At 39.2% G+C, this 22,451-nt stretch overlaps 1 protein-coding gene across 2 annotated transcripts in view; it reads left to right on the top strand.

Annotated features, from left to right (window-relative positions):
* The window catches only part of brms1la (BRMS1 like transcriptional repressor a), a 35,360-nt gene extending 14,837 nt beyond the window's left edge, over positions 1-20,523 (top strand). The window contains exons 3-11 of one of the 2 annotated variants that reach the window (XM_067991481.1): positions 593-720; positions 4,155-4,234; positions 10,143-10,239; positions 10,543-10,632; positions 11,026-11,090; positions 13,540-13,608; positions 14,764-14,803; positions 14,894-15,020; positions 16,859-20,523. In XM_067991481.1, the coding sequence (XP_067847582.1) occupies positions 593-720; positions 4,155-4,234; positions 10,143-10,239; positions 10,543-10,632; positions 11,026-11,090; positions 13,540-13,608; positions 14,764-14,803; positions 14,894-15,020; positions 16,859-16,976 (814 nt within the window). In that variant the 3' untranslated portion in view covers positions 16,977-20,523. The remainder of the gene's footprint in view (positions 1-592; positions 721-4,154; positions 4,235-10,142; positions 10,240-10,542; positions 10,633-11,025; positions 11,091-13,539; positions 13,609-14,763; positions 14,804-14,893; positions 15,021-16,858) is intronic. The other variant, XM_067991482.1, reaches the window with a different exon arrangement.
* Positions 20,524-22,451: the final 1,928 nt, after the last annotated feature.

The following is a 22,451-nucleotide window of genomic DNA, read 5'->3' as shown; positions in this document are numbered from 1 at the left end:
GTGAGGCATATAAACATGGAGCTAGGGAAACCCCACTTAGTCTGTCTTTCCATCTGCCTCCATCTCACCACCAAGGAGGATCATCACTAGTTGTTCAGTTGACAACCAAGCACCAGTTTTGCATGTGTTACCATAATCACTGATATGGAGCCTTATGGTTTTATTAGCAACTAATGTGTTGGGTGTATTTAAAGTAATTACTAACACACCCATTTGTGTTCTTTATGTCAGTCCTTTTTATATCTGAAGTGAGGTAAAAGGTACTTCAGCTAATGTTATGCTGCATTCTGCTGATGGCTCAACTGTGGCTGGATCTTTTAATTTGAGTCTATTAATGTAATTCAGGATCAAATTACGTAGCATGTATAAAACCCCTAGGCACAAATATAAATTCCGATCCATTTCCCCTATATGCTCATGTAAAGTATAATAAAAGGTACATTAAACTAACTTTGACCACCTACACTTAACGCTGCCAAATTCCGCTCTGTGCAAATCGAGTATGAGATTTGGCCAAGTCTCAGTTTACGTTTGATTTGGCTAAAGCCATTTCTGGGTGAGTGATTTAACCAAACAGTGTTTATATTTCCAGGTTATACAGGGAAAGATTAAGTCAAGTGGAAGCAAAGCTTGAAGAAGTTATAGCAGGAAAGGCTCCTGAATATTTGGAACCTTTAGCAGCTCTACAAGAGAATATGCAAATCCGAACAAAAGTTGCAGGTAAAAATTGGGTTTCAGCGTACAATTTTTTTTAATGTGCATGTTGTTGATTTTATGCCTTGTTTAGCAGATGGTGTCTGATCCTGATTTGTAATGTTCATAACCTGCAATTTTGGTGCTTAGATGCAGGATTTTCAACAGTCTACAATTACAGAACATCCTGACCTGTATTGTAAATAAACTTCATGTACTCACCAACTCCACATTCCCCACAGTTGTTATTTATAACTTGAAGTTCAAACAAGTTTAAATTGCTTCATAGTGTCCGCTTTTGAATCAGCTTCCCTGGATAATTTTATTACTGTTCTTAGTTCAGAGCAACAAAAAGTTAATAACTAACACATACTGTGATTAGTGCTTTAAGGGTTAATAGCATTGATCGAAGATGACTAAGATTCTGAAAATGTGTGCAAGACAAGACTGTTCATAATATTTCAATAAGTTTCTGTTGTGCAATTGTCATCAGATTGGGATTTCCTTTTCATTGATAACATTTTCAAGGACTTTGAGCTCAACATTGAGGTATTGTACTTTTGTTTCTCAGATCTGTGGTATTTCTGTACTCTAACTTAGATCAGGTATTGCTTTCTATTCTTAAATGAACAAATTTTTGGTAAACGTTTATACTTTCCAAAGTGACTCCTGTTCATGTTGGTGAATTGAAGGTATTTCTATTTTTAATAGCCTGTTTTCAACACGTGCGCATGTGGTATACATGCACGTGGTAATGATCAGGTATACCCACACACTAAAATGAATAATTAGCGCTCTCTACTCTATCCTAGGGCATGATTTTAGCCCCTAAATCGGGTGGGTTGGGGGCGTAGGGCAGAGTAAATCAATGTTTTTGGGAGCGGGCAGAAACCCCGCCTCCAATTTGCCCATTTTTGGGTTTAACCCAGGCAGATCTGTGTGCATATGCACAGCAGTCACCAGGAAGTCCCGCCCCCATTTAAATCCAGTGGGCCGATACTTTAGAGGCACTATATCTCATTGAGATACTTACAGTACTTTATATTTTGTGTATTGGACACCTAAAATGATTTTAACCTTACCTGTTCAGGTTTCCCATCGCTTCCAATTCACGCCAGGTGAAAGCAGGTGGGAAGGGCTGGATCCATGAGGTGAGTGCCTTTTATTGCACTGCCTGTGGGCCCGGAGGAGTGCTTCATCCAGGCCCAACAAGCCTACCTGGCGTGATCGGACCCTGAATCAGCCGGCCTTCCAACCCCTGATGTTCGACCCACGACGTCTGACCTCTCCGACTCCCCCCACAATGTCCCCCCTCCGATGTCCAACTCACTGTGATGTCCAACTCACTATGTGATGTCCCCCCACTGTATGACCACTGACCCCCACCCCCACTCTCCAATTTTTCTCAAACCCCATGAGCGCTCTCGCTCTTTCTCCCACCCCCCTCTCTGATTTGCATTTCCTTTCACTGCCGAAAGGTAGTCAGCCTGTCAATCTGGTTGCCTGTCGCATGCGAAACCTGGAAGCCCCAATAAGGGCCTCCAATTAAATTGCGATCATGTGGAGAGAGGTAATAATTTTTTCCCTGGGTCCCACACGCCCATTGACCGCTCCCCCTACCCCCCTACTGAGAGTCCACTGCCCTGATAAAATCATGCCCCAAATATTTTATCATGAAGAAGTACTCCAGCATGCACCCTTAGCCTTGAGAATTTTTTTAAAAGGACAGCACTGTCATTTTAACTTTTTAAAAAAGAAATGTTATATTACTTTTAAAAATAACATTCGGGTCCTTCTACTTAACTAGCCCTTCAACACCATCTTCAAAAAAATATGGGTGCTCCAAAGTTTTCTACTTCCTTCATTAGCTGTTCTTCAGACCATTCTCTGTGAGGTTCTCAATCTTGTTAAATTGTAGCAGTTTTGTGTTACTAATCCACGCTCTAGGAGCAGACTTTGATACTGCTCTTGCAACCAGCAGAGAGAAGAAATTTTTATCCCATCAATTTAGTTTGGATTTGAACCCATGTTTCAAAGGAGAAAATACGTTGTATTATCTGTGCTGTTCCTTAAAAGGGATCTTTTGGCAATTATAGTCCAATCACATTACATTATAATAAGTACGTATGGAATCTTACACCAAAATTAATTGTAAAACCTTTAATAGCCAGATATTAAGACTACCCTCAAACCATAGTATCCAAAGATCATATCCTATAATCGAGCATGAAACTTGTCAATACTCAGTTAATACTTTATTTTCAAATTTTAAATTTTAGGATATTAGTTATCTGTTCATATGTGTTGTCCTTTTTCATAGTTTTGGCCTCGTTTGTAGAACATGAAATATTCTTGCAGACACTGCTTATGGTGTACTACTGAGTTGGCTGATCTCAGCTGCGGCTGTAATAAGGCATTACAATTGGCTTCTGTGCTTCCAGTGTAGGGAGGGGGAGAAAGAGATAATCAGTTTAGGTTTTTGATTTTGATCACTATTTAATGAACATTGCTGAAAGCTTGTGCATATCAACATCGGGTAAGAAGATTAGCTGTGGTTTTTTTTCTCCTCCCCCTTCCACCCCCCATGTGGTAAAATAACCTTCCAATATTTGCTATACGTGATCACCAACTTAAAGTGTAGGTGCTTTGGTAAGTTGGGAGGCCTGCCGACACTAGTGGAACAGTATCTAGCATTATTCACTGCCTTCAGGAGAGGAGGTGACAAAATTGGGGGGAAAAATTCTTTACTTTCCAGGCCAAATTTGTGCTTTATTATATAGTACAATAACATTCTATTTTCAATACTCTCTTTGGGAACAGAATTTAAAAAACAAGTCGTATCAAGGGATGCATTTTACCTGGTTTCAGTATTGACAAAGAAGCACTAAACCTTGTGGAATATGGCCATTGTTTATTTAAGGAGCTATTATATAGGTTATTAGAATGAGTTGTAAGGGTAACTACTGTATTAATTGACAACATAACCATTATAAGAAAACTGTAGGAAATAGTCTGTCCAAAAAATTCTATTGTGTTCCTTTTTAAATGCATATTTTCAGTTAGCAATCCTTGCAAGCCTGGGGGAGGGTAGACCTCTCCATCCTATCACTTTGTTTTATAAGGGAAGCTAGATAAGCACACGGGGGGGAGAAAGGAATAGAAGGGTATCCTGATAGGGTTAGTTGAAGTAGGGAGGGAGGAGGCTCGTGTGGAACATAAACGCCGGCAGACCAGTTGAGCCAAATTGTCTGTTTCTGAGCTGTAGTTTCGATGTAACTCAATAAGCCTACTTAATGCAACACGTTTAACAACATAAAATGTAGCTTTTAAATTGATTATGATAAGAGGGTTCCACTCGATCTGGTAGGGATCCTAATATAAATGTTAATTTAGAAGTCCTACATATGAATATGAATCATCTCATTAACTCTCCATCTGAACAGGTGATTTTCTGGTTACAGGTATCTATAGGGAACTCTGTTTAAAAACTGTAAAGAACCAATACGAGTGCGAAGTGCAGGCTGCATTCCAACACTGGGAGGTAAGCAGTAGTTAACTGTGTGGTGGACACTCCTACTATTGCATCTGTGACAGGTAGATTGGTGAGGATGAGGTCAAATAGGTTATTCCCTCATGTTGGTTCTCTCCGCCTACTGCAATCCCAGTCAGGAAACTATGTCCTTCAGGCCAGCTCAGTCACTGACGATACTACCAAGCTACTCTTGGTGATGGACATTGAAGTCCCCCACCTAGAGTACATTCTGTGCCCATGCTACCCTCAGCGCTTCCTCCAAATGATGTTCAACATGGAGGAGTACTGATTCATCAGCTAAGGGAGGATGGTTGGTGGTAATCAGCAGGAGGTTTCTATGCCCATGTTTAATCTGAAGCCATTGGGTCCGAAGTCAGCGTTGAAGACTCCCAGGGCCACTTCCACCCCCCACCCCGACTATATATTACTGTCCCACCCATCTCGGGTGGGTCTGTCCTGCCAGTGGGACAGGAGTGGGATAGTGATGCAAGAGTCTGGGACCTTGGCTTATAGGTATGATGCTGTAAGTATGACTATGTCAGGCTGTTGCTTAACTAGTCTGTGCGACAGCTCTCCCAATAGAGGTTAGTGAGGAGGACTTTTCATGATCAGCTGGGCTGGGTGTGCGTTTGTCATGTCCTGATTCGATGCCTAGGCCACAACTGTTTGGTCCGTCCAGTTTTATTCTTTTGTTAGGGCAGCTAAGAGTCAACTCCGTTGGTGTGGTACAGGGGTCACGACGGCAGTTTTCCTTCCCTAAAGAATATTAGTGAACCAGCTGGGTTTTTATGACTATCAGACAGTTTCGTGGTCACTTTTACTGATACAGATTTTGTTTTTTTTTAATTAAATTCAAATTCTCAAACTGCTGTGGTGGGATTTGAACTTGCGTTTTCTGGATTATTAGTCCAGGCCTCTGGATTACTAGTCCAGTAATTTAACCACTACATACAGTACCCTGTCGCAGATGCATCTGTCCTTGACAGCAATGGTAGGAGTGACCACAGCACAATCTTTGTGGAGACCAAGTCCCGTCTTCATACTGAGGACACCCACCATCGTGTCATGTGTCACTACCACTGTGCTAAATGGGATAGATTAAGAACAGATCTAGCAGCTCAAAGCTGGGCATCCATGAGAATCTGTGGGCTATCAGCAGCAGGAGAATTGTATACCACCACAATTTGTACCCTCGTGGCTCGGCATATTCCTCACTCCTCCATCAGCATCGAGCCAGATGACAAACCCTGGTTCAATAAAGAATGTAGAAGATCATGCCATGAGCAGCACCAGGCATACCTGAAAATGAGGTGCCAACCAGGTGAAGCTGCAACACAGGACTACATGCATGCTAAACAATGGAAGCAACATGCAATAGACAGCTAAATGATCCCACAACAAATAGATCAGGTCAAAGCCCTGCAGTCCTGCCACATCCTGTCACGAATGGTAGTGGACAATTAAGCAACTAACGGGAGGGGAAGGCTCCATGAACATGAACATCCCCATCCTCAATGATGGCAGAGCCCAGCATGTGAGTGCAAAAGACAAGGCTGAAGTGTTCATAACCATCTTCAGCCAGAAGTGCTGAGTAGATGATCCTTCTTGGCCTCCTCCTCAGGTCCCCACCATCACAGATGCTAATCTTCAACCAATTTAACTTACTCTACGTGAATCAAGAAACAGCTGAGTGTACTGGACACAGCAAAGGCTACGAACCCTGACAATATCCTAGTTGTAATGCAGAAGAACTGTGCTCCAAAACTAGACCATAGTCCTTAGCTAAACTGTTCCAGTACAGCTACAACACTGGCTATTATCCGACAATGTGGAAAACTGCCCAGGTACGTCCTGTCCACAAAAAGCAGGACACATTCAACCCAGCCAATTACGGCCCCATCAGCCTATTCCCAATCATCAGCAAAGTGATTGAAGGAGTCGTCAACAGTGCTATCAAGTGACACTCACCAGTAACCTGCTCACTGATGCTTAGTTTGGGTTCTGCTAGAACCACATTGTTCCAGATCTCATTACAGCTTTGGTCCAAACATGGACTCGAGCTGAATTCCAGAGGTGAGGTGAGAGTGACTGCCCATTACATCAAGGCAGCATTTGACCAAGTGTGGCACCAAGGCGACCTAGTAAAACTGAAGTCAATGGGGATCAAGGGGGAAAACTCTCCAGTGGCTGGAATCATATCTGGCACAAGGGAAGATGGTAGTAGTTGTTGGAGGCCAATCATCTCAGCCCAGGACATTGCTGCAAGAGTTCCTCAGGAAGGTGTGCTAGGCCCAACTATCTTCAGCTGCTTCATCAATGATCTTCCCTCCATCATAAGATCAGAAGTGGGGCTGTTTGCTGATGATTCCATAGTGTTTAGCTTCACTGGCAATTCCTCAGATAATGAAGCAGTCCATGCCGCAAGACGCGGACAACCTCCAGGCTTCGGCTGATAAGTGGCAAGTAACATTTGTGCACAAATGTCAGAGAATGACCATCTCCAACAAGAGAGAACATAACTACCTCCCTTTGACATTCAATGTCATTTTCATCGCAGAGGCCACCCCCCCCCCCCCCTGCCGCCACATCCTGGGGGTTACCATTGACCAGAAACTAAACTGAATTATTCACGTAAATGTCGTGGCTACTAGAACGGGTCAAAGGATGGGTATTCTGGGGCAAGTGGCTCTCCTCATGACTCTTCAAAGCCTCACTATCACCTACAAGGCACATCAGGAGTGTGATGGAATACTCTCCACTTGCCTGGCTGGGTGCAGCTCCAACATTACTCCAGGAGCTTGACACCATCCAGGACAAAGTAGTCTGCTTGATCAACACCCCATCCACAGGCTGAAACATCCATTCCTTCCACCATAAGCTTTCCGTGGCTGTAATGTGTGCTATCTAAAGGATGTTCTGCAGCAACTCGCCAAGACTTCTTCGGCAGCACCTCCCAAACCTGTGACCTCCAGCACCTAGAAGGACAGGACAGCAGGTGCATGGGAATACCATCACCTCCAAGTTCCCCTCCAAGCCACACACCATCCTGACTTGGACATATATCACCCTTCCTTTATTATCACTGGGTCTAAATCCTGCAACTCCCTACCTAACAACATTGTGGGAAAACCTTCACAACACTGACTGCAGCGGTTCAAGAAGGTCTACCACCACCTTCTCAATGGAAGATCAGGAAGTAGAATCAGTATGGGTGGAGATAAGAAATAACAAGGGGCAGAAAACATTGGTGGGAGTAGTTAATGGTCCCCCTAACAGAAGTGATCCTGTTGGACAGAGTATTAATCAAGAAATAATAGGAGCTTGTAACAAAGGTAATGCAATAATCGTGGAGGACTTTAATCTTATAGACTGAGCAAATCAATTGGCAAAAGTAGTTTGGAGGACGAGTTCATGGAATGCATCCGATACAGTTTCCTAGAACAATACATTGTGTATTGTTGTGGGAAACCAGGGAACAGGCTATTTTAGATCTTATGTAATGAGATAGGTTAATTAGTAATCTCATAGTAAGGGATGCTCTGGGGAAGAGTGATCATAATAAGGTTGAATTTCACATTGAGTTCGAGAGTGACGTATTGGAGCCTTAAACTTAAATAAAGCCAATTATATAGGTATGAGGGGTGAGTTGGCTAAGGTAGATTGGTAAATTTGATTAAAGGGTGTGACGGTAGATAAGCAATGGCAAACATTTAAAGAAATATTTCATAGTTCTCAACGAATATACATTCCATTAAGAAATAAAAACTCCATGAGAAAATTGATCCATCCGTGACTAACTAAAGACATTAAGGATAGTATTTAGATTAAAAGAAGAGGTTTATAATGTTGCCTAGAAGAGTAGTAAGCTTGAGGATTGGGAGAGTTTTAGAAACCAGCAAAGGATGACCAAAATTTGATGATGAGGGAGAAAATAGAATATGAGAGTAAACTAGCAAGAAATACAAAAACAGATTGCAAGGGCTTCTACAAGTATGTAAAAAGGAAGAGAGTAGCAAAAGTAAATGTGGGTCCCTTAGAGGCTGAGACAGGAGAAATTATAATGGGGAATAAGGAAATGGCAGAGATGTTAAACAAATTTTGTATCTGTCTTCACAGTAGAAGACACAAAAGACATACCAGAAATAGTGGGGAACCAAAGGTCTACTGAGAGTGAGGAACTTAAAGTAATTAATATTAGTAAAGAAAAAGTACTGGAGAAATTTATAGGACTAAAAGCTGACAAATCCCCTGGATCTGATGGCCTGCATCCTAGGGTTCTAAAAGAGGTGGCTGTTGAGATAGTGGATGCATTGGTGGTGATCTTCCAAAATTCCCTAGATTCTAGAACGGTCCCAGTGGATTGGAAGGTAGAAAATGTAACACCACTATTCAAGAAAGGAGGGAGAGAGAAAACGGGAAACTACAGGCCAGTTAGCCTGACATCAGTCGTCGGGAAAATGCTGGAATCCATTATTTAGTGGTAACAGGGCACTTAGAAAATCATAGTATGATTAGGCAGAATAAACATGGTTTTATAAAAGGGAAATCGTGTTTGATATCTATTCGAGTTTTTTGAGGATGTAACTAGCAGGGTAGATAAAGGGGAACCAGTGGATGTAGTATATTTGGATTTTCAAAAGGCATTTGATAACGTACCACATAAAAGGTTGTTATACAAGATAAGGGCTCGTGGGGGTTGGGGTAATATATTAGCATGGATAGAAGATGGGTTAATGGACAGAAAATAAACGGGTCATTTTCAGATTGGCAGGCTGTAACTAGTGGGGTGCTGTAGCAATCAGTACTTGGACCTCAGCTATTTACAATCTGTATTAATGATTTAGATGAAGGGTACTGAGTGTAATGTATCCAAATTTGCTGACAATACAAAGCTAGGTGGGAAGGTAAGCTGCAGGGAGGGCACATAGAGTCTGCAAAAGGATATAGACAGGTGGGCAAGAAGGTGGCAGATGGAGTATAATGTGGGGAAATGTGAGGTTATTCACTTTGGCAGGAAGAATAGAAAAACAGAATATTTTTTAAATGATGAGAAACTATTAAATGTTGGTGTTCATAGAGATTTGGGTGTCCTTGTACATGAAACACACAAAGTTAACATACAGGTACAGCCAGCATTTAGGAAGGCAAATGGTATGTTGACCTTTATTGCAAGGGGTTTGGAGTACAAGAGTAAGGAAGTCTTGCTACAATTGTACAGGGCTTTTGGTGGGATCACACTTGGAGTACTATGTACAGTTTTGGTCTCCTTACCTAAGGAAGGATATACTTACCTTTAGAGGCAGTGCAACCAAGGTTCACTAGATTGATTCCTGGGATGAGAGGGTTGTCCTAAGAGGATAGAGTGAGTAGAATGGGCCTATATTCTCTGGAGTTTAGAAGAATGAGAGGTGATCTTGTTGAAACGTATAAAATTCTGAGAGGGCTTGACAGGGTATACGATGAGAGGCTGTTTCCCCTGGCTGGAGAGTCTAGAACTAGGGGGCATAGTCTCAGGATAAGGGGTCGGCCATTTGGGACTGAGATGAGGAGGAATCTCATCACTGAGGGTTGTGAATCTTTGGAATTCTCTACCCCAGAGGGCTGCGGATGCTCTGTTGTTGAGTATATTCAAGGCTGAAATCGATAGATTTTTGGACTCTAGGGGAATGAAGGGATATGGGGATCCGGCAGGAAAATGAAGTTGAGGTCGAAGATCAGCCATGATCTTATTGAATGGCGGAGCAGGCTCGAGGGGCCGTGTGACCAACTCCTGCTCCTATTTCTTATGTTCTTAACTACGGATGGGCAATAAATGCCAGCCTTGATGCCCATGCCCTGAGAATGAATAAATAAAAAATAGAAATAGTTATACATAAAATCATTCCAAATAACTAACTTATATTCCGTTGCTCCCTAGAGTGAGAAGCTGCTTCTGTATGATACTGTACAAAGTGAACTGGAGGAGAGGATCCGGCGACTTGAAGAAGACCGGCACAGCATTGACATCACATCAGGTATGTCAGCTGTTCAGTTCAAACTAAGTATAATTAATAAATGTTTTGCAGGTTAGCTCTTTATTGTAGGACTGCAGTACTGTGCCCTTTTAAATTCATCATAAAACAAACTTATCTAAAATAGACAAAAGTAAATTGGCACTTGCACTACCACCAATGCAATATGGTGTTCTTGATTCTTGTTGCTAAAAATCTGCCCATAAATGTGTATTAAAACTACTTATAATTTATATTTTAAAAATTAATCATTCTCATCATTAAATACACGATCTGCATTAATATATTGTAACCTGTGTCTTTCAGAGCTATGGAATGATGAGTTACAGTCCAGAAAAAACAAGAGGAAAGATCCATTTAGTCCAGACAAAAAGAAAAAGCCAGTGGTTGTCTCTGATATCCTTTTTATTTTTAGTTCATCTTCACAACAAACCAAATGCTTCAGAAAAGTCAACTGGTAAACAGATACAAAAAATCTGGTATTGACTGTTAACCCTGCTGGGAAATGATTTTGCAGAGCTTCTATTGAAATGAATACATATAATATTTAGTGTTTTAACATATAACATGAGAATTCTTTGTCGTATTTGAAATGCCCATTGTAAATTAGTGTGCTTGTTAATGTTTTAAAATGTGGTCATTCCATGTAATATTACCTTGTAAATGAAAGGACAAAACGTGCCTCATTCTTAAGCATTCTGTGCTCGTTGGTTTTTGATTTATATATTCAGAATTTAGAGAAAATTGGAATTAATTTTCAGATTCTGGGAATTTCCTTAACCAGCAAACGTCCTTATGTAGTTTACATGTTACAAGACCTTGATATACTTGAAGACTGGACAACAATTAGAAAAGTATGTTTCTTTATATGAAATAAAAACAGAAAATGCTGGAAATACTCAGTAAGTCAGGCAGCACCTGTGGAGAAAGAAACAGTTAACATTTCAGGTTGATGACCTCTCGTTAAGGGCACATCTTTACATGATGTGTAACGATTTGAAGGAGGGGACCGAGTGCAACATATCGAAGTTTGCAGATGATACAAAGATGGGAGGGAAAGTAGAGAGTGAGGAGGACATAAAAAACCTGTAGGGGGATATAGACAGGCTGGGTGAGTGGGCGGAGATTTGGCAGATGAAATACAATATTGGAAAATGTGAGGTTATGCACTTTGGCAGGAAAAACCAGAGAGCAAGTTATTTTCTTGATGGCAAGAGACTGGAAAGTACTGCAGTACAAAGGGATCTGGGGGTACTAGTGCAAGAAAATCAAAAAGTTAGTATGCAGGTGCAGCAGGTGATCAAGAAGGCCAACGGAATGTTGGCGTTTATCGCTAGGGGGATAGAATATAAAAACAGGGAGGTATTGCTGCAGTTATATAAGGTATTGGCGAGACCGCACCTGGAATACTGCATACAGTTTTGGTGTCCATACCTAAGAAAAGACATACTTGCTCTCGAGTCAGTACAAAGAAGGTTCACTCGGTTAATCCCGGGGATGAGGGGGTGGACATATGAGGAGAGGTTGAGTAGATTGGGACTCTACTCATTGGAGTTCAGAAGAATGAGAGGCGATCTTATTGAAACATATAAGATTGTGAAGGGGCTTGATCGGGTGGATGCGGTGAGGATGTTCCCAAGGTTGGGTGAAACTAGAACTAGGGGACATAATCTTAGAATAAGGGGCTGCTCCTTCAAAACTGAGATGAGGGGAAACTTCTTCACTCAGAGGGTGGTAGGTCTGTGGAATTTGCTGCCCCAGGAAGCTGTGGAAGCTACATCATTGAATAAATTCAAAGCAGAAATAGACAGTTTCCTAGAAGTGAAAGGAATTAGGGGTTATGGGGAGCGGGCAGGAAATTGGACATGAATTTAGATTTGAGGTTAGGATCAGATCAGCCATGATCTTATTAAATGGCGGAGCAGGCTCGAAGGGCCGATTGGCCTACTCCTGCTCCTATTTCTTATGTAGAGCTTTGAAAGAGAGATAGTCAGGCCAGGTACCTCCCAAAGAGAAAAAGAGAACCGCTTTAAAAAAAAAAGTAATTGTATTGTAGTTTAGCACAATAGTTACAAACTATTTATTATTTTCTACTACTTGAACTAGCAAAGCTTAGTAAATACTGTAAAAATGTATCATAAAAACAGAAAATGCTGGAAAAGCAGATTAGGCAGCATCTATAGAGAGAAACAATAAACGTTTCAGGTTGATGACCTTTCATCAGAACTGGAAGATGTTGGAGATTAACAGCTTTTAAGTAAGTACAGAGCCAGGTGATGGTGGGGGTGGCGGGAAGAAAGCTTGACCTGCTGAGTGTTTCCAGCATTTTCTGTTTTTATTTCAGATTTCCAGCATCCGCAGTATTTTGTTTCTATAAAAATGTATGTTGTGTCATTGCTACTATTCACTTGTTCTCTTACTGTTTAATAAATTTGTTTGGCAGTTACTACCTAAGTGTAGTGCAATGTTATCCTGCTGCCACCCAAAGACAAGGAAGATTACATGAGATTGTGTGATTAAACTAGTAGCTGGAATTAACTAAAGAGTTCTCTGTTCATTTCCTAGGTACACTATAAATTTTACCTAGATACCTGAGCAAGTGAAAACACTCTGGGATGTAGGGAACTAGGGATCACCTGCAAGAATAGTCTGAATAATGGAAGCCAAAGATATTTTCAATTAAAAAAAGAATAAAGAAACCCCCAAAACATAATGATATCATGTGAATTATGTGCTAAAATAGCCACCTACATTATTCTGTTTTAGATTTACTTTTTTTTGCCAGCATGGCAGATAGCAAGATACGGCCATCCCCAGTTATGTATCTTTTCAGCAGGTTAACAGCGAACTCCAGGATTTATTTTGCTGGCTAGTTTGGGAATATGTACTAAAAATTAGGATCTGTCCAGGGCAGGCATGCAATATGATAAACTGAGTTATTTAGTCAGTCTCACTTGTGGAGATTTTTTTATCATATCTAATGGTCTGTTTAACGATCTAATTTATTCAAAAGGATGTGTCAACTGGTTTTAACACTTCAATCAATGAAGTAAATGTTTGTTTGGTAGACAGTATGAATATAGTATTGTGTATACATACTTGATTTGATCATTTAGGTTGTTTTGTAAAGAAGACAGCTATACCTGTTACAATAAGAAATTTGAGAATTACATTTTGGCGATATTTTGGTTTATTAACTGGACACTGTTCTTGAGTGTGACATTACATTGCTGTGCAAAACATCAAACAATTAAGTAGAAAATTTGACTTTACCCTCTTGTATTTCCATATGCTGCATTTCAGCAATCTGGCATGCAAGATTTAGCTGCTGTTGATTCTCCACATCTGCTAACAGCCTGCATCCTTTTCAAGGTGAATTTAAAACCCTTGTGCAGAGGGACAGCATCCTCCCACTCCCTTGTGTATTTTGCTGCCATTACGTTATTACCTGTCACTGTATTCATTCCTGGAGTTACATGCATAATATATCGCCAAATCCAAAATTGGTGTGCCTAAACCTGTCATCTAAATTCTACCTAAACAGGTGGTTTTGTGTTGGAGCCATACTAAAGTACTAGAATTGCCAGAATGCCACAGGAGCTATTGTGCACCACAATGTGCATTGAAACCAGCCTACCTATTAATGTGCCCTCACTTGTGTCTTTACAATTGTGTGGTTGGGGAAATGGGCTGCACAGGCTGGGCATTTCAGTTTCCTCTGAAACTCAGGGACACAGTTTTGGAGGAAACTTGTTCCACCACTATAAGCGAGTATAGCCCTGCTAATGCAAATCAGCTGCATTAAAATAAACAGTTTCATCTCACTTACATCAGTGCCTGTAGTCCCCAATCCAGGACTTGGGCTTGTAATCTAGGTTGAGATTTGTGTTGAGGGAGTGTTGCATTGTTGGAGGTGTTGTCCTTTGGCTGAGATGTCAAACTATGGTGCCATTTGGGTGAATATAAAAGATCCCATGGCACCATTTGAAGAGGAGCTGGGAATTCTCCCAGTGTCTTGGTCAACATTCCATCCTCAAGCAACAGCATCAAGGAGGAGATTAACTGGTCATTCTCTCATTGCTATTTGTAGGGTCTTACTATGTGCAAAATGACTGCCACATTTGACTACATAACAATAGTCTCTGCATTTAATTTGAACCACTTTTGAGGGATGTAATTGCAAGTTTTTCTTTTTGCTTGCTGTTAATGCATATTTAAATAGGGGTTTTAGTTTTATCTTTCATGCTACTGCAATAACACATAAGTCACTAAATTAATACTTTTTCATTCCAGATGTTCATTTACTTTCTTTTCACTAGTATGTATTGACGGTCATTTTCTCACTCCCAAAATGAGACAAAATACGTCTGCACTTATTTGGGCCTGTGGTAAATGATGGAATAAAGTGGATAACAAGCTATATTAATGAGGGTCTTTTTATATATAAATTTACAATGTCTAAATTTATTCTAACCCCTAAAATCTTGTAGCAAGTAAAATTTAATATACTGAAATTTATTTTATCAGGCAATGGCTACAATTGGACCACATAGAGTAAAGTCAGATGGTGAGTAGAAAGGTCAAATTTTAATAATATATTGGTATGTTTTATTATGACCATGAAACTGTATTTACTTTCTTTTTATTTAAACTTCAGCATCCAACAAGACAGAAAAACAGCTACACAGTGCCAGATCAGAAGATGGCAGGTTATTTTACGATGGGGAATGGTACAGCCGTGGGCAAACAATATGTATTGACAAGAAAGATGAATATCCTATAAGGCAATTATATATTTATTTCCTTAAATTAGTGGAACATTCACAATTGTTTATTGAATTACAGTTACTCAAGTTAGTTTATTGACTATGAAATTTGGGGAAGGGGGAGTGGTATTGGCTTGAAGAACCCAAATGTGAAGAGGTGTTTCTTTGAAAATATTTTCAGCCCCAAAGGTTTTTTTCACCTGACAAATGTTTCTTGATGTTGTAGTAAATGTTACAAGGCAGGCCCAATTAAGGTGTTCTTTTTAATTTAATAACAGGGAAACAATAAGGTGGTGGGTGCACTGTGGAGTTGCAGGTTTCTCTTCCATGCTACTGAATTCCCAATCTCAGTTGCAGTTTTATGGAGAAATAGATACCCAGAAGCTTTCCTGGGTGTGGTGGAGAGAGTGTGATATAATCTAATGGGAATCTTCACTGAACTAACCAAGGGCAGCCTGTATTGGTGGTGGTCTTTGAACAGGCTGCCCTCTTGACTCAGGAGTTGCTGGGAGGGACTAGTAAGGGAAGAAAAATTGATAACCTCAAATTCAGTAATTATTCCATAATCAGTGATGTTTATTTGGCTGACTGCCATTATGCTGAATAGCATACACTATCCTTCAAGAAAGTAAAGTCAGACATGCCACCTGGGCATATCTTTTTACAGCTGCAGGACCTGATATGTCAGGCCTTTACTAGGCTGCTTTTCTTTTGTCGGGAAAGAAAACTCAACAAATATTTGTTGCTGCTTTGCTGGCAACTTTGGATTAAAAGTTATGTCCTTTTGATTCAGTGACTTGTCATGGGTCACTTCTTAAACTGAGATTTCTTTAGTGTTTTGTAACTTCACTTGCTGACTGTTTCTATCTTCCCTGATGTTAATGGGAATGATGCATGTTTATGATTTGCATTTTTGTGTGTGGTTTAAAATGACTAATTTTGCAAAATTATAAGATCCCAAATGTTTGAAACTAGTATAGATAGATTACTGCAGAAAATATATAACACAGTATAAGCTGTGCTTGTGCTGTGTATTTATTTGAAAGTGTTCTCTTGGTGGTATAACTAGATGTGTGGAAGAACTTTTATACAGAGTGCTAGACTAATTCTTGGGTAAATTATTTCTCGCCATCTGCCCACTCCATGCACCATTTCCCACCATTTAAAAAAGACAGGCAGAAATCAGTTATTAGGCCTAATCCAACGCTGCTCTGTGTTTGACTCTGACTCTGGGAGAGGCGCAAGATGATGCAGGGTGACTGCGCTTCCTCCCTTCTTTCTATTCACCGCTGTGAGTAGCATTTCTTTCATTCAGTGCCTATGCCTGATGCATTGAGATTAGGAACTCGTGGTGAAGAATACTAAACGCGAGCCTGTAACAGAGACCATTGGAACAGAAAATCTATTAGACCAAGAGCAATACTTTTAGCAACACAGCGATAGTTTGTTGCATTATTCTCTCACACAGGGAGTGTCCGGTGTAGGTGTTTTACAAAAAATGTCTGCGTGTACACAGCTTTTCTCTGTTTAGCTATTTGACCAGTTTGGTTTGTTGTAAACTGCTTTGTCAGCATCTGGTCCCAATGGCCTACTTGGAGTACCTTTACTTTGAAACAAGAGATAACAACTAAGGCTCTGAAATTATGATGTGGGATTAAATCATTTGTCTGAAACTTCTCATCCTCTATTTTAACAAAGAGAAATTTCAGATGAATGCATCAAGTTTTTGTTCATTAGTATACTGCAGCATAATCTCAAGGTCTGGAAGCAAACCAACTACTCATATTGGAATGCCTCAAGCTTATAAGAATGTGTTTCCAATTAAGACAATAACCTAAATGTCTGTCTTTTTTTAGTGCCACAATAACAACGATCAACAATGATGAAGTTTGGTTTAAGAGGACAGACAGCAGCAAGTCCAAACTTTACATTTCTCAGCTACAGAAAGGAAAGTACACCATCAAACATATGTAGCTTCATAGTGCTCATTTCAAGTCTTTTATTTTTTGTATGAACTTTTTGTATTGTCTCTGTACAACAATGAAGGTGCTATGACATCTGAATTATAATTAATGAAATACGATCAGTTCCATTTACTGAAATATTTGGCCATTAAATGTGTTCAGTTTTATCTGGTGAGGAAAAGTTACTTGAAAGTGAAATACTTTGTATAATGTCACTTTACTAGTTTGCTATTTTTGTTTTGTGCATTTTCTACTTACTGTCCTCATTAAGTAAACCAAGATTTTTATTTGTTTATTTTTGACATTGTGTACAGCTAAAAGCTATTCTCCCCCTTCCCCCATTACCCATTTGTCCAAATGGATGGATGGATGGATTTTGTCAATACTGTGACCTTTGCTTCAAGGTGCTTGATTCAAGCCATGCCTGAGACAAATAAACCACCCATACAGTGCACACCTGTGTTGCTTTTGAATTTGAGAGACCCAACCTGTGCACAACTCTACCTTGCTCTTCTTGCCACAGTACATCCGGTGAGCCTGAGATACTATCATGGCCACATGATTGTGATATCCAGTGCTACCAGATGAAAAATCCTGTACTTTTTACTTAACATTTTCATTCAGTAGTCCAGACCATCACATTGATGTTCAACAGTGGAATGGAACAAACGATGGCTCGAATGGATGTGAAAATGCTATAATGTTGACAGTAGGCCTAATGTGTAGAATGTTAAGTGATATATTTGCTTTCAATTTGCTGAATTTCAAGCTTTGCAAATGGAAATACAGATAGATCATAGTGTTGTCAGCCAAATATATTGACTATACCAATTACTGACTTATTAAGAACATTAGAAAAAATGGAGACTTTTGAAAAGGCACACTTTGATGTATACATTGGTTAGTTGTATTGTATTCTTGAGCAGTTAATGTGATTATATTTGTGGAATATAATTTGAACAAACTAGACTGAATTTGCTGAGCATGTCTGGTCTCTGTTTTGTGTAAAGGCAGTGAAATTGAATTAAGTGCTTATTTCTGGCTGTGGTTTCATGTAAACTGTAACTGTTTTTGTTCAATCGATAAGCAGTATAGTTGTGGTAAAGTAAAATGAAAACAAAGCTGAGTAATTCTGTTGACCAATTGGATGGTAGCCTCTTTCTGAAGCATCTGGTGAATTTAGAAAGTCTCTTTACAGATGTGATGTGTTGGGTACAGCATGTAAATGGAATAGAAAAATTAAAAATATTGTGAGGCCTATTTAAGTTTTTCTCCCCATATCATATACTATCCAAGGGCAAGCACGTATCTAATTTGCTTTGTGCCAAAATAATTCCTGCTATGGTTACAAAACCCTACTTTTATACACATTCCTTGGTTATTGATGGATTTTACATTTTCTTGGATGAGTCTGTAAGTAAAATGAACACAAAATCGTATCCGCCAAATACTGAATCACACTTGAATTGTCACCATTTTCTTTCAGGCGTGGTGTGGTCTCGCTGGTTTGAGAAGCACCTAGATATAGATTGTCTGGGAGATTAGCTCCCATGTAAAGACCTATCATGAATTTACAATTTGTATGCATTTCCTCAGTCTGTGTGCGATGTGAACAAAAATGATGGACTTTGGTTATTTTGCATGAAAAAGTTTAAAATGAGATTGTTTTTAAAAACTGCAAATGTCCATGGATGAACTTTTTGTTATATAAATTATGTGAACCATGTTAATAAAAAACCTTTTTAAGGTTGTCTTGTTTTATTTTACACCATTCGATATAGGTAAAAATCTGAGTTTGTTTTTAAGGGGTTAAGTATAAGTCCCTACTGAACTCTAGAACTAGAATATTCCATTTTTATTTCAGTTCTCTTTTTTGAGGTATGGTTTCGTGGATGTTGGTAGTTGCCTGGTAACTCGCACAAGTTGCCATTCTTCATCTGGGAGCATGGAGTGTGAATGCTAAGGGCTATTTGACTATGGAGGGCATCACAACTAAGCCTGCTCCTGGCATCCATATACTCATTTCAGCACAGGAGAGCAACGGGGAATGAGAATCCTAGCTGACTTTCCTCTGCCACCTTCTCCCCACCCCCAGGACCCTGAGGCCAATTGTTGCCTTGGCTGGGATCAGCCACTTCAGAAAAGACTGAACTGAACCTGAACCCTTTCAGTTAATACAACTTGGTACTTCATTGTCTTTACCATTTGGGTAGTCCACTTATACAAGACTCTGCAACCAGTACACCCTCAATCTCTGTCAAGACAAGTGCTCAGTTAATCAGTTGAAATTCGTTCTATTGAATGGGATAGGTGCAGCAAGTAGAATGCCATTCATTTCATACAGTATGTCAATCCTACCTCTAGACTTTAGTATTTTTGTTACAGTTGCCGTAGGGTAGTTTAGCAAGCCTTGTGGAATGATTCATTGTGAATTTATCTTAATGCAATTTTACACTGACCAAAGGGTGTACTATTCGCTGTATTTTCAGTGGTGTGAATGGAAACCTTCATCACAGCCTGCTAGCATAATAGAGAAGTCAGTGTTCCATGTATGTATTGTCAAATATGCTCACCAACTTCAAGTTTTTTAGTTTTTGGAATGTGGGCAAGGCTGCATTTATTGCAGATCCCTTGTTGCCTTGAGCAGGTTTCTTGAATTACTGTAGTCCTTATGATGGACTTACTGTCGTGATTTTGAAGAGCTAATCAAACATTAAAATCAAAGTGGTTGTTAATACTTTAGAAACATCTTTTTTGTGGGAATTAATTCTGGCTGCTTTTACACTGGAATTGATGTGCAACATTGACCACTATGAGACCATCCCTTCTACCAACATACCAATGTATATTTGCTTGTTTTGTGTTGTACATTTGGCACCTAATGATGCTGCACTGATGCCAAAAGTGCAATATAAAAGTAAAATTAGGCAAAACATATGGGATGGATTTTCTATTTTATCTATCCTGCTTCCAAGGACATTTATCCCCCTCTAGGCCAGGGATACAAAGGCCAATAATGCACCCAAATTATTGTACATTGCAGAATGGTTTGGCTGGTTTACCTCTGAATTTATTTCACCCTCTTAATCCTTATTACACAGCCAGATCCCACGAATGTTTCTAACCTGCATTTTAGTATTTTACATCCTGGATGATCCAAACTGCATTATGTCAATGTGTTTGGATCAATGCACTAGTAGATTTTGTTCATCTTTTTGTTAAACTATGATTAACATCTCCCCAACAAATGTATTAGTTTAGATAAATAATCTAGAATATATTTTAATAAAGAAGCTACTACAGCAGATCAAAGGGAGAATGGAGGTAGGACTTTGATCCTACCTCAGGAAAGAGCCTGGCTTTATTATTTCCAGGTGATGAAATGATGGGTTGGATCTATCATTTCATTAAGCTTGGATTCAAACTGAGATCCTGGAAATAAATGAATAATGTAAAACCTCCAGTTCCTCTGTCAATTGTTTGATTAATTTATGGTCCAACTCACTCCCTAGTATATATTCTATATTGTTTATATCATAACATCTACTGTGAGAACAGTGATCCCATGAGTATTTGAATCATCCATTTTAGTTTTTGCAAACAAGAATAATGCTTTTGAAAAATTAGTGCAAACTTTTGTGGGATAAGCTGAAAAAACTAACTTCATAACTGGCTATAAACATTGTTTTAAAAAATGCTAAATTTCTTATAGTTCAGTCTTTGTCTTATTGATCTTTGGCAGCATTTTACTCAACATTCATCACCAAAGACTAGCTTTTGTAAGGCACCTGCGATCAGGTTTTCATCCTAATTACTCTACTTGTTGACTACAATCAGTTCTTTAACTTTTTGGCCCTAACATGACAATTTTCCTCTTGTATTAGGTGATTTGATCACTGATGCGGTAATAATGAATGTTCCAGCGTGTTTTATGTTGGAATAGGGGACAGAGGCTGATTAAATCATGAGGCACAGCCAAGTACTTTAATCTGCTCAAGGTCCCCAATTCCAGCATAAAAATGCTGGAACATTCATTCTCACCATTAGTGATAGATGAAATTAAATTGTGATGTAACTATTGTGCCCTGGCAGTTGAGCTTGTTTTCAGGATGCAGGCTTTTATCATGTATTAATGTCTCTGCATCCTGCTAGTTGGATCACTCTTTAACAACAATCTTCTATTAAATAGAGAATAACTGATGCTAAGAGGTGATTGTTTATACCTAATACTTTTGCTTCAAAAAATGAGGACCTCATACATACCTGTGATTTAGTCATAAACTTCTGCTGTTTTGTATAAAATATACTATAGTTTTTCATTGTTTATAATAAAAACTGGGTCACGGTGAGGAAGTTTTTAATAAATGAAGAACCAATGGGTGTATGATACCACAGAGATGATTAAACATACTGGAGGTACAAAATCTTATGTCCACGTTCAAGTATCAGAGACTGTCTATAAGAATTCTAATTTTAGAAAATGGAGATAACCTCATTATATTTCATGAATATACAAGATAAGTTATCAAAGTACACTGATTAATTCTTTTGAAAGAAACTTTAGGTTGTTAATAATATGACATTATTCATTTAAAAAAAACTATATTTCAGTAACCGCTTCAAGTAATTTTTTTAATGTTTACTCTTCAGAATTTTCTCCCTCACAAAATACACAAATAAATTACATTTATTTCTCCTTCAGACAATTTCATTGTTGCAGAGCGTACTGCCTACTTTTCCAGCAGTGGCTTTTGCCAGAGTTATCATTCCTTCAGTCAACATAAAAGATCCTAAGTCAGTTTTGTTATTTGCCTAAAGCAAAAGTGGTATAGTGCAGGCACTGTGGCAATCTCATTGTGATGTGTTGTAATAAGCAAGTTGAATATTGATGCTTGATAGTTCATGAACTAGCTAACGTTGGAATCCAAAACAAAATTTCTCTTTAACTACAATGTTATAAATACCGTGCATTTTAGGAAGGTGCAGAACCATAGTAAACCTTTTGGTGGCAGTAAACTCTGACAGAAAATAAGCTGTGTGTGATAACATGATTTTAAAAAATATTTTCTTCTGTTTAGGAATCATTAAAATGCAGATTTTGTAATTTAAAAAAAATTGTAACAGTCTTCTGTTCTTTCTAAATACATTTTCAATTGATTATTTTTGAAAGGGAGGGAAATATATTCCTTAGCCACTGCTCATGATCTCAGTACAGGTTCATATCCAGAAGGGGATAAATATGAGCTAAAGTTGAACAAATGCAGCTTCAGGATTAGGAGGAGACTGGAGATGGGGAATTTTCCCCCAACTTCCCTTTGCAATTTAAGAGTCTGAAATCTAAGTTTTGTTAAACTACAAGTACTGGCCTCAGCTTGGTATTTGTTTGAACAAGATAGGACTGGCAGACCCAAGTTATACTGCTAGTCCTGCATTGTTTTGTTGCCTAAGAACAATGAAAGTTTGCAAGTGCGGACTTGCTGATTTC

The sequence above is a fragment of the Heptranchias perlo genome, chromosome 10 (genome assembly GCF_035084215.1).
Source record: "Heptranchias perlo isolate sHepPer1 chromosome 10, sHepPer1.hap1, whole genome shotgun sequence".
NCBI classification, from domain to species: Eukaryota; Metazoa; Chordata; class Chondrichthyes; order Hexanchiformes; family Hexanchidae; genus Heptranchias; species Heptranchias perlo.
This window is presented reverse-complemented; position numbering and strand designations above follow the sequence as displayed.